The 17,647-nt window shown below is 28.8% G+C and overlaps 2 protein-coding genes across 6 annotated transcripts; both read right to left on the bottom strand.

Annotated features, from left to right (window-relative positions):
- Positions 1-9: 9 nt before the first annotated feature.
- Positions 10-6,047, bottom strand: SCAP (SREBP cleavage activating protein). Its single transcript, XM_027341584.2, has 8 exons — positions 4,316-6,047; positions 3,470-4,253; positions 3,254-3,412; positions 2,916-3,187; positions 2,099-2,856; positions 741-2,037; positions 499-688; positions 10-437 (listed from the first exon to the last, which is right to left on the bottom strand). The coding sequence occupies exons 1-8, from the start codon at positions 5,048-5,050 to the stop codon at positions 91-93; spliced, it is 4,542 nt and encodes a 1,513-aa protein (XP_027197385.2). The 5' UTR covers positions 5,051-6,047; the 3' UTR covers positions 10-90.
- A 307-nt stretch (positions 6,048-6,354) lies between these two features.
- On the bottom strand, positions 6,355-17,082 carry LOC113791970 (uncharacterized). Of its 5 annotated transcripts, none has more exons than XM_075822110.1 (6): positions 16,753-17,082; positions 13,523-14,550; positions 8,483-8,839; positions 8,055-8,164; positions 7,204-7,939; positions 6,355-6,915 (listed from the first exon to the last, which is right to left on the bottom strand). In XM_075822110.1, the coding sequence occupies exons 2-6, from the start codon at positions 14,288-14,290 to the stop codon at positions 6,370-6,372; spliced, it is 2,517 nt and encodes an 838-aa protein (XP_075678225.1). In that variant the 5' UTR covers positions 14,291-14,550; positions 16,753-17,082; the 3' UTR covers positions 6,355-6,369. The 5 variants fall into 5 exon arrangements, with proteins under 5 accessions (XP_075678225.1, XP_075678227.1, XP_075678228.1 ...); XM_075822112.1 differs by lacking the exon at positions 16,753-17,082 and adding an exon at positions 16,664-16,682; XM_075822113.1 differs by lacking the exon at positions 16,753-17,082 and adding an exon at positions 16,260-16,626.
- Positions 17,083-17,647: the final 565 nt, after the last annotated feature.

Here is a 17,647-nt window from a genome sequence, read left to right as displayed (position 1 = left end):
AGCATCAAATACAAAAACAAAAAAGGTTTTCTAGTTTTTATCATATTCTTAAATTAACAATGAGTATTATTATCTATAGAATTTTGAAATTCAATCAATTTTTCTCGTTGCAAACGGATTATTCATGACACATAATAAATTCCCATAATCACAGATCAATGCTTTTTGTTCGAAAGAAAACACAAGATTTTTGATCGATGATGCTTGATAGGATTTTGTCCATTTATTCTCATTATTATTTAATGCCATTTGATTTCCTGTTGACGAATCAATATCAGTTGTATGCGATGCTAATGGTACCATACAAATTGATCGGGCATCATTACAATCCCAGATGATTAATTCATTATCACGAACAGTAACCAGAATAAATGGTTCAAGAAATACCATACTGCGGCAGATTGTATGCTGATTGGGTATTCTATGAATCAAATGTCCTATTTTAAAAAACATAAAATTGATCAAATGTTAAAATAATGAAAAAAAGATAAACTCTACCTGAATATCGATCCCAGATACAAATTGTATTATCCGTTCCACTGGTAACAAAATACAATGGCGATGTAACAATCGAAAGAACTTCAGCATCTGAATGTGCTTGCATACTAAATATGCAGGTACCAGTATTCAAGTCCCATACGCACATCTGTCCCAATTGACATCCACTCAATGCACTAGCCGTTGAATACTGTAGAATAAAATATTTAAAAATTATGCTAAAAAAACTTTTCAAGACTTACAGGATCAATGGCAGTTGTCATGATAGCGCCACAATGTCCATTTAATGTGTACATTAATTTAAAATTATCTAAAGCAAACACTTTCAATGTTGTGTCCATACTGCCCGAAATTAGACATCCACGACTACCAAATACACGGATAAATTCATCATCTTCAAGAGAATCGATAATTTCAACCCGAGTAATCGGTTGTTTATGAGCTTGTATACGAAATTTCAATCGATAATTAATTTGATCATGACACTTGGTTTGTGATGAAGAAGTATCGGGTTGAAAAATGGTCGAATATTTATCTTCTTTGAATTGATCCAATTCTAATATTTCTAATTGGCCATTCAAACGAGCTAAAGCAACAGCCCAATAGGTGGACTTGATCACCGTTATAGCATATGAGTCATTAGGCTTTTTAAAATCTTCGTTAGCATTTCTGTAGGCATCTGGGTAATAAACGAATGATAAACATCCAGTATAGGCATCCCAAACTTCAAAACGGCCATCATCACCCCCACAGCCGAGCAGGACATATTTATCATAAATGTCCATACACCAAATGGGACGAAAATCAAGACTTTTAAATCGATCGTTATTGAATTCAAGATATTCATGATGATCATCAAGATTATCATCTTCACAATTACTAACAACATCGCCATTCTGGATTCCATAAAATAAAGTTTTCAAAATATTGCCTTCAGTCTTAATTACTACAGGCGCTTCACCGTTAGACGCATTCTGTTTTTCGTAATTGTCATCTACGTTTGTTAACATTTCATCGATGATTCTTGATGGCTTATATGGGAAGATTGATGATGAAGAATCATTCATCATGTAATTAGATCGCTTGATTATAGCTAATGATTCACAAGTAAGTGCATCGTACATCCTTAAATCGCCCGACAATGAACTGGCAGCAACTAATGGTGTTTGAAGATTTGTAGCAATCAAATCAATATCTTGATTATCCAAAAAGTACTGTTTTTCATTCGTATAGGCTTCTTTTTCACGATCATAATTCAAAATCGATATATCAATACGTAAAAGACGATCAGAATTACCATTAGTGACATCATTATGATTTTTTAATGAAGCAGCACGCTTGACTAATGATCTCAATTGTTGGAATGGATTCGTTTCAGACAATTGTGTTCGCCATTCAGCATAATTACGTGTGCACATACAACGATAAAGTTGTATGATTAGGTAAATGAACAATATAAAACAAGGTGTCCACAGTCCAATAATTAAATGAAGATCATCTTTCGACCAATGATTGAGTTTCACTTGTTCGAATTTATCACTGGTATTTATGAAAATTAAAAAAATATCAAATTAAATGTAATTAAATCAATCTCACTTACTAATCATCATCATCGCGAATAACATATTCTCCATTCGAGAATTTCATTGGAATGAATTTTTTTAATTTATGATAATCTGAATCAGCAGCATTTCGACAAAGTTTAGCTCGTTCAGGCGTTATTGGGACGGATAAAAGTATAGGTGGTAGTATCGATATAAAGCGGCCGGTTAAGGAAATGTTATACAATGAAAATAAATTGGTCCAATGCTGATTGGCAAATGGTTTCGGCATTGAATTGCTACGTGATGAATAGCTAAGTCGATGATATGCATTTATAGTAGGCGGTGGTGATGATGAATTGATCGTTTCTTTATCATCTTTACTAAACGTAGAAATTTTTTCAATCTCTAATAATTTCATAAAAGATTTTTGCGAATTTTTGTCTATAAGTACGGTTTCATTAATTGTCGTCACTGGTATGAAATTAGTTGTAATTTCAGATTCGGATTCAAATTTTTGTGACATTGTGGAATTCGGTTTGCTTGAAGAGAATGATTGTTTCTGATTCAAAATTGAATTCTCTAATGGAGTGGTGGTTTGTTCCAGAACAAGATATGCATTATAAATGGCTGAACCTATACAGGCACTTAGCAATAGGATGAAACCCCGTTGAACAAGTCGTAGACGAGCTAAGAACAAAATGAAACGCAATCGTTTAGGAGTTTTTTGCTGAATTGGTTCTCCAGGTCTCGCATAAATGTTACGAGGATAAACATTTTGTGGATGTTTTTTAGGATATGCGTGGATATTTCGTTTCTATTAATTTTGGTCAGGTCAAAAAATTTTGTCAAACATCAAACAATGAGAATAATTACCTTAATCCTTTGCACCAGCAACGAGTAAAATGGTGTGAACAATGTGAGTTGAATAAAAAAATCGGAAAGAAAACAAACGGCAGCAATCTTGCAACATTCTTGAAAGAACGGCATCAACGTGAAAGATCCAATCGATAGAAAGGCCAATTCGGCAAGAAGATTTTTAGTTATCGACAGGCCTTCCTTGCTTAAAACTTGTGCTACGCGAACTTTTGAATCTAAATGGGGATTAGCCAAGACTGATTTGGTTAGAACCAACATATTTTCGAAACCTTTTTTGAAATGTTAAGAAGTTTTATTTTAAAGAATTTCATGACTAACAATAAGTATGAACTTACTTATCCCAGCAACAAAATAAGGCAATAAACGATTAACAATCAAAACAGAATGAAAACGAAGACGAAAACATATACCAAAGGACATGAATAGTGACATTAATAAGGTGATTAATGTGCAAAGTGAATATAATCGTTTATTAAAAATGATTTCGACTTTGCCTAAAATTGAAAGAGAAATATGATCATTCGATTTGGCAAAATTAGACAATTACTTACGGACGATGTAGTACATATAAAAACAAGCCATTGCATAGATTAATATTAGTGGAAGAAGATAATTATAGGTGAATGTTGTATGAAAATAAATGTGTTTGGTCTTGTTTTCCAAAAGATCTACTGGTTCTGCTATTTGTGGTTCGAATTCATAATGATTTCTATTTGTAGCCGAAGATGTGGACTGATGTTCATTTCGTGAATTTTTATTATTCATTATTGTAGTGGACAATGGATAGCGTTTATACAAGTAGGCACGCAATGCTTCAATAAATTCTGGAGAATTTTCACGCAATATCAACGTTATCGCATATGTAATAGTACGAACACGATTGCGACCATAAGTACGTCGTATGCCGGTATCTTCGAATGAAACACCAAATATAATATCATGCAAGGCACCCGACGGTACAGGACTAGCAGGGAGATCTTGAAATTTTAGCAATGTATTTAGGAAATTTTGGTCTTGTAAAAATTTGGTGCGATCACCATGCCATACATTGGCTGGTGATAATGTCAAACAGGAATATGAAGAAAGATGTGAGGCTATTTGTGAATAATGCTCAGAGAATGTTGGTTCGAACACTTGAAAGCAAACATCGTTCAAAGTGATTGGTTCATTAAAATCATTTTTAAATTGGAAATTCGATACAGCTTCAACGATTTCAAATGTGGTTTCGAATGGAGCACGTAATGCATCTACTAGTTGCATATCTTGAGGCCATGGTATCACAGCTGAACGGATATAAATTTGTTGAACATATGCATAGGAAAGATTCGGTTGAAACTATTAGAAAGAATAAATGGTTAGATGGAATTATAATTAGGTATTACTTAATCAACACTTACCCAAGGAGGAACATTCTGATCATCATCAAGCTCATTTCGAACATATGAATCTGGCCAATAATTAAAATGTTTCATCAAAGGATGAACAGAATTATCGCCAGCGTTCAAAAGGAAAGAATCATGTGATTTAAATGAAGAAGAAATATATAAATCATATGAGCTACCAAACACACCACGAAAAGTAAATATCTGATATGAAGTAATAAACACTATCATCAATGAGAATGAGATTATTAGAGCTGGATGTCGTGAACAGAATAGGCCATGTTTATAATATAATTTTGAAACTTTTTCTTCGATTGTCGAAAGAAAATGTATCGATGATTGAGATGTTGTAGCCGACAATGATGATTGTGATGATAACAAAGATGGATTGGAAGAAGTCGACAAACGTAAATCAACGCTACGTGTTCTCTTATGCGATAATGACTTTCTATTATGATTTGAATGGGCGATTTGTGGTTGATTCGATAGACTACTTGTTGATGATGAAAATGAACTAGTCCTACTATGTTGATATTGATAATAATCGGCAGTGCTTATACCCGATGATGATGGTTCAATGAAATTTGATTGGGATGAATAAGGTCTTGAATGTATTTGTAAAGGATTATTTATCATTGATGATTGTGAATCCGTATGATTCAAGCGATCGAATGTATCAACCGCCATAGATGATGGTATTGAATCGACATTTTGAAAAAAATCTCGATGATCTTGTTGTTCATCATTCATTGTTGATGTAATAATAAATTAATCATTGTATTGTTACAATAAAGGATTAGAATGGAATATTACATTCAATCATCCAGGCAGTGAATGATTTGAATTCAAAGAGATAAATAAATATGCAAATGAAGATGATCGATTTCCTCTTTCATCGTCATTCAATTACAGATGTCTGTCAATTGTACTCATATGACGTAAAAACGACAACAACAATAAAAACTGGAATTATTCTTGTAATCGATTGATTTGATAAGTTTCTTTTAAAAATTTACAATGTATTGAATATTTGTGCACCGGCCATCTTTTAAATAAACTTTTATTCTCATCAAGGAGGTTTAGGTGCAAACACATAAACTATATTCATATTTTTTTTTAGCTCAAGAATGGTGATTGAAAATGCAGTTTTTTCCGCTTGTTAAAATTGTCAAACAAATATTGGTTGATTTGTTGGATAATTTATTTGATAAACATCATTAAGACTGATGACAGTAGAATCGATTGATTTATCAGTTTATAAATATTTAGAAGGAAAAACAAGAAAAAAAAGAATCAAATAATTAAGAAAACAAAATAATAGTTGATTGAGATAAAATTTCACAATTTGTTTGTAATTGAAAAAAACGTCCGTTTTGTTGCACTAAACAAAAACTTATAATTATAAATTGAAATGACGATAAAAATCCAATGTTTCTCGTTTTATCTTTTTGCTTATTTATTTATTTTTTGCTCTAATTATATATAAATTTAGACGTAGCCATTAGTAAAAAAAAATCAATGTTCGTACAAATGTCTTATAGTTGTTAACAGTATTTTTATGCAGAAAAGATTTTCATCAATGGCAATCTAAATGACGGATTGGATTTTTGTTTTTGTTTTTGTTTCGAACAAGGTTAGATTAAAAATTTTGAATTTAAAAAAAAAATATTAGCCGTAACAACACATACACCAACATAGAAACATATTTCTGTTTTGGCCAACTTGTGAGCTAATAATTGAAGAAACCAATGGTATCCAAATCATGTTTACGGTGATTTCATCGGTTCTCATGCAAACATAAAGATTCCGCACATATAAGACGTAATGGATTTTTTTTCTCTCGTAAAAATATTGTTTGTTGGATACAAGCGCCCTCAGGAATTCGAATTCGAATTCGATTTTTTTGTTTGAAACAGTTATTTGAACACTTGTTCGATTAGATGTTTCATTCTTTAGATAAAAGATGGCGTTACATTTTACGAATTTTTTTTAATTACTTGTTTATTTATATGATTAAATTAAAAAAAAAAATTCGAACGCAAAAAAAAGATATGAAAATATAAATGAAATTAATAATAATCATCCGATCGAATTGATTGAGGTGAATGTTGATATGGATTATAAGTATTGCCATTCAATGGAATAATCGATGATGATTTTGGATTTGATGGCTTTTGCTGACGACTTTTATTTGGTTTACTATTCCGACTTTTATTTCCATTTCCAATGTTTTTGTTATTATTGATCAATTTTGCTCCCGGTCGACTATGTGTTGTATTTTCTGTTGTTGATGGTGAATATGAAGAGCTCATCGATGGTATTGGCCTATTATGATGAGGATGATGATGATGAACCGTGTTAAGATGTAATGGTTGTTGTTGTGCTGTATAATGCGAACCAGATCGATCACCATTGTTGCCATGATGATGATGGGTATTATGTTGAAGATGATAATGATGATGAGGATTTCCTACAACAGTGCTTGTCATTGGATTCGCTATTGATGTTGTACTTCGATTCAATGATAAACGAGAATCATATGGAGAATAATAGCTGCCAATGTCAATCTTGTATGGATCATAATCATCCATAATAGTTGGTTCGTGTTCAACCATCTGTGTTCGGAAAAAAAATGCAAAGAAAATGATCCATATAATTTACTGTCTAACAATGTTGTAAGGCAAGCGATTATCCTACGCGAAATCCGTTCAATTATTTTCTTTTTTTTTCCTATGTCTAATTTCGATCATAGTTTTTGACAAGGTATATAATTCACTATAGAGAATTGGCCAATCATTAACCCCTGACTAAATTTTTGTTGTTGTTATTGTTGATAATATTGAATGAATAGTATTGTTATCGAAAAACACTCAACTATCTATTTTTATAAATGCTTTTCTTACCTCTGACCTGAAGCATGAACATGACATTGATGTACAAAGAAATATATTGACAACCATCATAATGATGAGCAGAATGCCAAGCATGATACACAATGCAATCAGCCATGGAAAACGCCATTCATTACAATTGCCATGGATGAAGTCATCGGAACCATCACTTTTGCCGCCGATTCCAGCCAACATGATAGACGATGACATTTGTTGATCAGGTTCAAATACATATACGGTTGTCGATACAAGCATTTGCATTTCACTTGTTGGTCTATTACGTTTATTACCTATCGATGTTATATTATGATTGCTGTCAGTTGTATCGATCATCATTGTTTCATTGCCAATCAATGGACAAAGTGATGGATCACAAAAATTACAATTTTCAACTAATTCAACTAAACATTGCATATGTAGCTGATTAGTTCCGGGTAATTTGAACATGGAATAAATTTCTGCTTCTGCAATATTCTGTCCAATTTGTTTAAATGGACTTAACATTTGGCCAATAACGGTTGGACAACCATTATTATCTAAAAATTCTACATCCGTATCATTTCCATTGAATATCAAACAATTTTTTACATAAAGATGATATGCTGATTTACTTGTTTTTAATTGACTAGATATTTGTTGTTGTTGAACAATCTCAGCTCTTAAACGATATGATTCACCATGATATAATTTAGTTATTTTATGTCCATGACGATCAACAAATTTGAACATTAATTTTTCATTTTTGTTTCTAAATTTTTTTAATGAAAAAAAAATCGATAAATGAATCGAAACACAAGTGAAATAATGATTAGCAAAGTAATTTAATTAACTAATAAGATTATATCATTTATCACAACACTTACCTATTGGAAAATTCAGTATTACCACAAGTGATCACAAAATGTTTATCATCCGATAATTCTAATGCTTTATGTAAACGAACAACTAATGAGATTGATCTTTCTTCAGTTCCCTGTGAAAAAACAGAAATAAATGGAAGAGAAAAAAAAACGTTTTTCAATTAAATTCAAAGAAAACAAAATCTAATTAAATCTAATATTAATATTTCCTTCTTATCATCATTTTAAAATTAAAGCTAGATTGGGTGAGTGATCGTTAGCCATGGATAATGAAAGTGAAATTAATTTATTTGATGTTCAAATTTTTTGTACAAAAAAAAATACTTTAAGTTAATTAACAGAAACGACATTAATTTCAAATGGAAACTGTGTTCTTCCTTACTTTTTTTTGAAATCATAATTGTGCGGTTAAAAACAAAATTAAAATTTACCTTAACACGATGTATACCACAGAAATTTGGCCGATTCGATGGTGCAAGGAGATCGATTGTCATTGTGACTATTGTTGAACCATTTCCATATATTTGACATGGATTACGACGAAAATTTCTTACATGTACAATACCATTAAACGGTTGATCAAATGTAACCATAATATTCATTAGATTACGTTCACATTGTGCCTGCACATGTGGATCAAAAACATATGAGCCAAACATTGTTGTTGTTGTTGATGTTGTTGATAATAACTGTAATGGTGATGGTGATGATAGATTGTGTTGGCCAAATGAACTGACATTTCCATTATCATCATTATTATTCAATTTATTCTGGGCAAATACTTGACTCTGAAATTAATGAAAAAGAAAAGATTTTTGTTATTTACATTGATTGAAACAAAAAACAATCGAAAATTTTATGATTCAATTAAATTTTTATTCAAAATTTTTCAAATTGTAATTATGAATGATTTCTTTAACTTTGATTGTCAGATGTTGTTGGTGAATATTTATTTAAATTACAAAATGAAAACACAATTATTTATGGCTGTCATTTACGTGAAACAAAACAAGAAAAAAAATCATCTTCAATAATTGATAAAGATGTCAGTGATGTACTCGAAAAGATTTTTTTTCTACTTAAAAAACTATCTGAATGCGTAGGTAAGTGATTTGATTGATTTTTTTTTTGTTTCTCTCCCAAATAATAATCATTATCAATTTTTGCGGACAATTTTACTTATGATTATCCATAATAATCGTACTTCAAAGAAAAATGATGAATTCTTTCTTCTTTTTTTTTGGTAAATTTGTTTCAAAAAGGACAATCATTGATGTTCAATTTTATAAAATAAAAATTAATCCAATAGAAACTGAAGCAAAACTAATTTTTAAACTTGGCCAATCTTTAATTTGATCTGATAAAAAATGTGATGTATTTTTTTTTGCATTAAAATCTCATTTTGCGAATAAAATTACAATGGAAAAAAAATATATTCAAAGTAGAAAAAAAATGCAAAATTTTAGGTGGATCAATTTTAAATTGAAAATGATAATCTTAAACTTGTCAATATAGAGATAGATAGATCGATTAGAAAAACAGCAAAAAATAAAACAAAACAAACAAACAATAAACGAACAGATCATTTGAATCGATCAATCGATCAATCAATCTTTGATTGTAATGATTAGAAATGTCTATTTAAATCGTCATCATCTTAGATTATTATCCAAAAATGATTATATAATTTTATCTAGATTAAATTTATGCAAAACAACTATAATAACAACAACAACAACAATTTGAATTGGTCAGAAAAGAAGGGATAGTATGAAAACACTTTTTTTCTTGATTATCTTATGATGATGATGAAGAAGATAATGATTATAATCAATGTATACATATTGCTGTCTTGTTATCCTTTTTAGTCAATCTGATTTGTATGATGTAAATAATCATTATAACCATTATCTTCATCATCATCATCATTATAGATGTAAATGTTAATGATAATAATGGATTTGATGAAAGAGTGAGAGAGATAGAAAAAGTCACATAAAGCAACCACAAAGTTTTATTTTGGTTTTAAAATGAAATTACAATATAATTTGACTAGAAATAATTTACCAAAAACCAAAACAGTCATTAATCCAAAATAGAAGAAAATGATTGTCCAATTAACTGATCGTTATATAAAATAAACAAACCTGAAAACCAATATGACCTGCTAACTTGATATTATAAACAAATTTTGTTTCATTAATTGAAAGACACGATCAAGTTTTTTTACTTTTGATTCGAAATCGATTATGATTTCCTAAATCAATATTATTTCTATTGACTTCATGAAAGTAAAATGAATTTTCATTCGATTATAATGATGAATAATATTGATGATTATAATTAAATCAATGAACAGGTATACATGGTCCAGTTATGCAGAACTTTTATTATCATTATTATTCAAAATAAACGACTCAATCAAATCGCTTTGAACATTTGAATTTATAATTTATTATATTCTAAACTATAATATTCAAAGTGAACAACGCAGAAAAAAACGAAAAAAATTGCCAAGAAAATGATTCTCATAATCATGATGATGATGATGATGATCATTTCTCTGTTTAAATCATTTTGCCAAACAAATTCATCTTCATTATATCTCGACATGTTTAGAATCTATTATAAATTGTTGTTGTTAATCCTCAAAATTTTGTTTTTTAGTGAGTGCTGTACATTTTTAATGAGAATTGTTTTGTTTTTTGTTGCTTCGTTTCCGTTTTAATTTCACTTATTATATAATGATAATGATGATAACATAGAGTAACAACATCAGTCGTTATGAATACAAGTTTGTTCCAAACGCATTTGAAATTCAAGAAAAAAGAAACATCAACTACAACAGAATGGATTAGACAAACAAAATGATCAAAAGTAAGGTCATCCATCCAACCATCCATCCATCCAAATCATAATCTAAACAAGTTGATGGCAAAAAAAAAGTGGTGGTCATAATCATGGTCACACAAATAGACGAATATATGTGTATTGTGTGTAAACACGATTTTATTTCATTTCATTTTTCTTTTCTTTTTTGTTTTGTTTTGCTTGTTTTAGACAATCTTGTTGAAAGTTATCCAAGATAGATAAGATATATAAGTAAAGGATACTTGGATAGATAAAAGTTCAATGTAAGTTCATTAACGTGTTCATCAAAGTGTGACTTACTTTACTTTTTGTATAATCATTATGATCATCATCATCATTATCATCATACAATGATCATCTTGTGTTTAATTTTCAATATAATAATGATGAGAAGTATATCTATTTAACATCTATTTTACTGTTTTTGTTGCCTCATTCATTACCGCAAAGATTTTTTTTTCAATACAAATAATGTATAGCATCAGAGAAAATGTTGTTGTTTTTTTGTCAGGAAAAAAAGAGGAAATGTCATCCTCATTGCAATCAACAACAAATATTGTGACAAATAAAAGAAAAATTCTTTGTTGTTTAGATAAATGTATGAAGGGAAAAAATCACATAGATCCTTGAATAATAATTGTGTACTTGTGAATTTTAACAAAAAGAAAACAAAAAAAATCAATTTTAAATTTGGAAACACTTTTTTTCTCCTATATAGACAAATAGAAAAAAAGATCAAATAATCGAATGCAAATATGCAAATCGATTTGATTGAAAACAAAACAACGAAATGATGAAAAAATTTATTGTCAGGAAAAAAAAGAACAAGAAATTACAAGGGAAAATTGAGATTTTCAAAACAGAAACCGATAAAATTGATTCAAATCCGACATTTATAGCCAATATATGAACACAGTACATTTGATATATTTGGTTAATCCTACATTTTTCCTTTTAATTATTCGAAAATTGTATTGAAATGTCAAAAGGAATGATCGAAATAAAGAATTTTGAAATTCAATCGTCTTTTATTTTGAAAGTTTGCAAAAAAATTTCAACAAATCATTGATGATTGCAGAAAAAAAATCCAATAATAAAATTGTATCCAATGAATTTGATTGGTTTGGTGATGTTTGTTTTGGAAAAAAAGACAACAACAACAATATAGTCGAAAAAAATGAAGAAGCGACTCTTGTTGATCAATTCAATCGTCATCGATCATTTGATGATGTGATGATCCTTGACGATGTCAGTAAATCTTTTTTCTTTCTTTTTTGGTGTGTATGAAATAAAATAAATTGAATTGAAATTTTTTTTCAGTTATATCGATGATGGAAAGGTTTGATTTTGTATGAAAATGATGTGTTTTTTTTTGCATTTCCCAGTATTTTTTTCAATCATTCATATAATAACAGAAAAAAACTATATATTTTTTTTGGCAAATTTTTTTTTCCAGATCAGATCAACAATCGATCAAATAAAAAGAAAATGATTGGATCTGATTTGTATCAATAATCAATCAAAAATCACGATCAAATAATAAAAAGAAAGATTTTTTTTTTGTCTTATTTTCCTTCTTTCATATCCACAATGTAATTGATGTGATGTCAAATTTAATAGATTATCCTCGATATTCAATCGATATTTGTTAGTGCACGTTTTATAAATTTTCATATCAACAAATTAAAAAACGAAAAAAGAAAATGAATGAATGAAAGAAAAACATACTTGAATTTCAAATTTCATGATTGGTCAAAATGTATAAAAATTCATGAAGAATTTTGTTTTTTTAATAATGATAAGTGTGTTGTTTTTTCGGGTTTACATCATAACCTTGAATCGAAAAATCATTAATCAATAAATTTATATGTTATTTTAGAAGTAGGCTCGAAATATAATCAAGAAGATAGAAGAAATTTTGAAGAAATTTGGCATTGATAACTTGAACAATGTTTTGCAAACGATTCTATGCCCAAATGAAAAATGATTAAAACGAAAATCGTTTACTCACTTATCTTATAACTAACAAACAACTATGTCATACATAACTTTGTTATGACAGTTTATGTGTGTGTGTGTGGTCAAAATGTCAATTCATTCGTCATAGGATTTATATGAGTTTAATATGTGACCAGAATATACATGCATAAATTGACCGGTATGATGGACAACGAAAACAAAAAATGCAGGATGTAGGATGTGAAACAATAGAAATAACAAAAAAAATGAAAGAAAATCCCCGGCTTAAAAAAGTCATTCGCACTTGAAGTTCAGTGGAATTTACGTTTTCACACACACACTAATACTGTGGTAAATCTTCATTCTTCAATGAAAGACAAAAACAAATCAAGTCATACTGTCAGACGGAAGAAAAAAAATTGATTAAAAAATCCTAGCCATGTGTATTAAGCTCGTGTGTTACACATTTCATGTTTCATATCTCCTTGATTTGGATAAAATAGAAATAAATTTGCATATTACATACTTGCAAATAGTGAAAAAAAAACCTTGAACCTATTTAAATTTATGGAGATGATATTCAAAAAAAATCAATGATGTCTAATATTGAAACTTTTACGAAAATGAATGAAAAAACTTACATTTAATTGAGATGAACTGAAAAACAAAATCAAAAAGCTAATAATTATCGATAATAATGATGATTGAGTGATTTTATAATGACAATTTTGTTGATATTTACATGATGATTGTCGTTGTCTTTGATGATAATGATAATAATAATTGATTAGTAATTGTTTTGATATTGAATAATAATGATGAATAAGAATAAAAGGTCTGGATTTTTGTTCATTGAAATTAATATGACCATAATCTATGTCCATTGATATATGATCACAATGTTTAGAATTCATCATTTCATCATTTGTATTATTATCATTATTATTATGGCAGTGATGATGAACATCATTGATAGTGGTTTCGAAAATTGTTGATGGCAATTTTGAACAAGGATGAGATAATGATGATGATGATAAAATTTGACCGGATAATGAATGTAGATTAACATTATTAATTTGATTATGATTGTTGTTGTTATTATTAAATTTTATTCGTTTTTTCTTTTTTCGTTTTGTTGTTTTGTTTATTAGGGTCGAAATTAAATTAAATTGGCCATCCATATATGTTTCATTAGATGGTAGTTTTTTCTTTGTGGTTGTCATCATCACTATTATCTTGTCGTTGTCATCAACATCATCAATGTTTTTATTATTAAAAATCTTTTCTGTGGCCTCTTGTATGGCCATAATGTCCATTGTCGATGTTGTTGTTGTTGTTGTTGTTGATGATGATGATTTTAGACAATTCATATTTATCTGACTTTTTTGTAGATTATTATGGTTGCCCATAACAATAACAATTTATACATTTTGTTGTTGTTGTTGTTGTTGTTGAAAGAAAATATATTTAATCTTGGTTTTTTCTAAAGATTTACACACACAAAAACACAAAAACGGATATTGAAAAAAAGTGTTGACCAAATGTTTTTTTTTGCAATATACATTGAGTATCTATTCACCCGGATTGATCATAATCTCAGGCGCGAATCACCTTAGATGATGATATTCATTCGATGATAATAGGAACAAAACGACAGGTGCAAAAAAAACTAAATCGAAAAAAAAGAAAAGAAAATAACAATGAATAAAAACTAAGGAAGGATAGAAAAAATCAAATTCAAAATACAAAAAAAAAAAAAAATATTCAATCATTTTATTGACACATTTAAATCAGTTATCTTCAAACATTGTTGACCGTTTTTTTTTTTTTTTTTTTTTTGAAAACAACAATCGATATACAAACTATGACACTTTTTTTTGTAAATGTCTTTTTAATATAGCTGGGAACTGAAGAACTGAAAACTGTTCTTCTTTGATAAACTAAAGCTAAAAAAAAGTAGTTAAAGATACTGAAAATGAAGAGATGCTAATTTATCAGACTATCTGATTATTATTCAAAAAAATAAGAATGTGTCAAATATTCCCACGTTTTTGAATGAATGATTTTGATTGGAGATTGTTTTTTTTTCTCTCTCTCTTCGACAAAGAGAAAAGTGGCAATTTTTTGGCTGTCGATTAAAATTACATTGTTTAAATTAGGTTATCATCAAATAAGATAAGAGATAATAATGAAGAATTATTATTAAAATTATGAATGTAATTTTTTTTTGTTTTGTTTTTCTTTGAATACTAAATCTCGATTAACAATAAGCTAAAAATAAAACAAGTGGGAAATTTTCAATGTATATCTATTGATATATCTCCATCAATCATTAGATAAAAGTTGTCGATATGATCGTCATCAAACAGGATTGATAAATAATTGAAATTAACATTTTAGATAATATTAATGGTAAAAAAACCAAAGAAAAATAATGGTGAAATTTAAATGAAAGGAAAAGTCTAAAATTAAAGAATCACGAAAATTGTCTATACCTAAAAGGAAAGATTGTTCAAAACTATTCAAATCATCATCATCATCATGATCCAGATGGATATCTTTATAATTTGATTAATCAATCAATTGATCATGTTATTTCCTTACATTGCCATCATTTTATTATGGTCAAAATGAACAAAAAAGAAATTAATTATCATGATTCAAGTGAACATTTTTTGGGATCTGATGATGAATAATGATGATGATGATAGATGTTCACTTTGATCTAGAGAAATTGAGATTAGAGAAAAAAAAGAAGAAAATTTTTCGATCACAATAGGAAAATGATAAAAATTCATCAAAGATCACGACCGCATCGATCGTTGGCCACAAAAAAAAAAAATCTTTTGTTTAAAATCTTATGATTTTTTTTTCTTCGCAAAACGCGAACTAAGGATTTCGATCTGAATGAAAGAAAGAAAGAAAAAAAAACAGATCGAATTCAGAAGCTTTTCATTTCTTTTCTCACCACAATAGAGACTATTGGCCAAATATCGATGATGATGATAACATGGGTGACATATTAAATGCAATATTTGCCAATTGTAATAAAGATACGGATACGAATGACATCGAAAATTATTTGCAATTGTATTCACAAACACACACACACACGACAATAGATAATAATAATTATAGTGAAGAAGAAAAGAGAAATAAAGAAAGAAAGAAAAAAAATTCACAATGACAACCACAACGATAACAACAACAACAAAAAAGACGAATGAATTGGATTTCTTTTTCATGCAAACAAAATTGTTGATCATCATTATCTTTAGACGCCAAAGATCATTCAATTTATTTGTGAACATTTTCAATTGTGAAATTTAAAAAAGAAAAGAAAACAGAAAAAACAAACAAGCAAATTTATTACTATACCAAAATAATTTGTATATATTTTGTGTTTGCATGATTTTTTTTGTTTTGTTTTGTTTGTTTGTTTGTTGATCATCATGGAACAAACAATTTGTTGTTTGTTGTCTGATTGAACTAGATCCAATGAACAATAATACAAAACAAACAAACAAATGAAATAAAGAATTGAAAATGTTTTAACAGGATTTTCGGTTTGTTTGTATCAAAGATTCACTAATTTTGAATAATCAGGATGATGTTCATGTCATCGTTGTGGTTGTCATGGTTCCAATTTAGAAAAAAAAACAAAACAATTCAATTTGCTGACAATTATTTGTAACATTGGTGACATAATTTTCAAAATGCAAACAATTAAAATGAAATGATGGATTTTTTTTTCTTTCAAGACAAAAAACACCCACACATACTTTTAGAATTGGAATAAATCAATGAAAAAACATAGTAAACAATATTGACCAAAATTACAGAAGTTAGGAAAACTTTTTTTTTCACAAACCTGTATGCGGTTTGATCAACAACAACAACAACAAAAGTTCTCACAATGAAAAAGAATTAAAAGAAAAAACGGGAAAAAAATAAAATAAAATCAACAAACGAAATTGAAACGAATTTATTTTCGAAGAGAAAGTTGGAAAATTTTCTTAGTTTTTCGTTGCCATGATGGTGATGAGAGAAGCTCATGCTATGAACTCAATGATCCAAAGTTTGCAACTGCCGTAACAAAACAAAAAAGATTTTTTTTCTTCTATCATCAACTGTTCGGGACTGGAATGACTTGTTCGACCTATAGGTAGTATATAATTGCAAATGTATATTATGCATAGGATAGGATGTGTATTTCAACGTTTTCTTCACTTCCATCATAGTCCTACTATCTTTTTTTTTGATGGCTTTTTTTCCATACATGATGATGATGATGATGATAATGGTCATTCTAAGCAACATTCAATGATGTTCGGTGATGATGGTGGTGGCAGTGGTTGTTGTTGTTGATGTTATTATCGTTTGTTGTTGCCCATCGGTCATTGGAAATTAACATTTTTTTTCTTATTTCTCTTTCACTCTCTCGTGATATAATAATAAGAAAAATAAAAACATTTTGTTTTTCTTATACATTCATTCATTCACTCATTCGTTCGTTCATTTTAGTTTTATTAGAATGAAAATTGGAGTCTTTTTCTTTTCTCTGTTATGTTGTGTTAAAGCAACAAGTGTGGAAACATATCGAAAATTCATTAAAACACACATATACCGACACATTGTGAAGTGAGGTGAGGTGAGGCTGTGATATGATTTAAAAGAAAAAAAAATTTTTTGAAAAATTGTTATTCTCACGCCATCATCATCACTATACATATTTACATTTGATACATAAAAAATTTCACTAGAAA

This window comes from Dermatophagoides pteronyssinus, unplaced genomic scaffold (genome assembly GCF_027571235.1).
Source record: "Dermatophagoides pteronyssinus isolate colony J.1.1.1.1 unplaced genomic scaffold, Derpt_VIB-CSIC_2022.12 sq0015, whole genome shotgun sequence".
Taxonomy (NCBI): domain Eukaryota; kingdom Metazoa; phylum Arthropoda; class Arachnida; order Sarcoptiformes; family Pyroglyphidae; genus Dermatophagoides; species Dermatophagoides pteronyssinus.
This window is presented reverse-complemented; position numbering and strand designations above follow the sequence as displayed.

Coding starts and splice junctions, on each gene's coding strand:
- SCAP (XM_027341584.2), bottom strand. CDS start 5,050: ATGAATGATGAACAACAAGATCATCGAGATTTTTTTCAAAATGTCGAT. Junction 3,188..3,253: donor TTATTTTGTTGCTGGGATAA/GTAAGTTCATAC, acceptor ATTTCAAAAAAG/GTTTCGAAAATATGTTGGTT. Junction 2,038..2,098: donor ATTCGCGATGATGATGATTA/GTAAGTGAGATT, acceptor CATAAATACCAG/TGATAAATTCGAACAAGTGA.
- LOC113791970 (XM_075822110.1), bottom strand. CDS start 14,290: ATGGGCAACCATAATAATCTACAAAAAAGTCAGATAAATATGAATTGT. Junction 8,165..8,482: donor GTGGTATACATCGTGTTAAG/GTAAATTTTAAT, acceptor GTTTTTTCACAG/GGAACTGAAGAAAGATCAAT. Junction 6,916..7,203: donor GTTCATGCTTCAGGTCAGAG/GTAAGAAAAGCA, acceptor TTCCGAACACAG/ATGGTTGAACACGAACCAAC.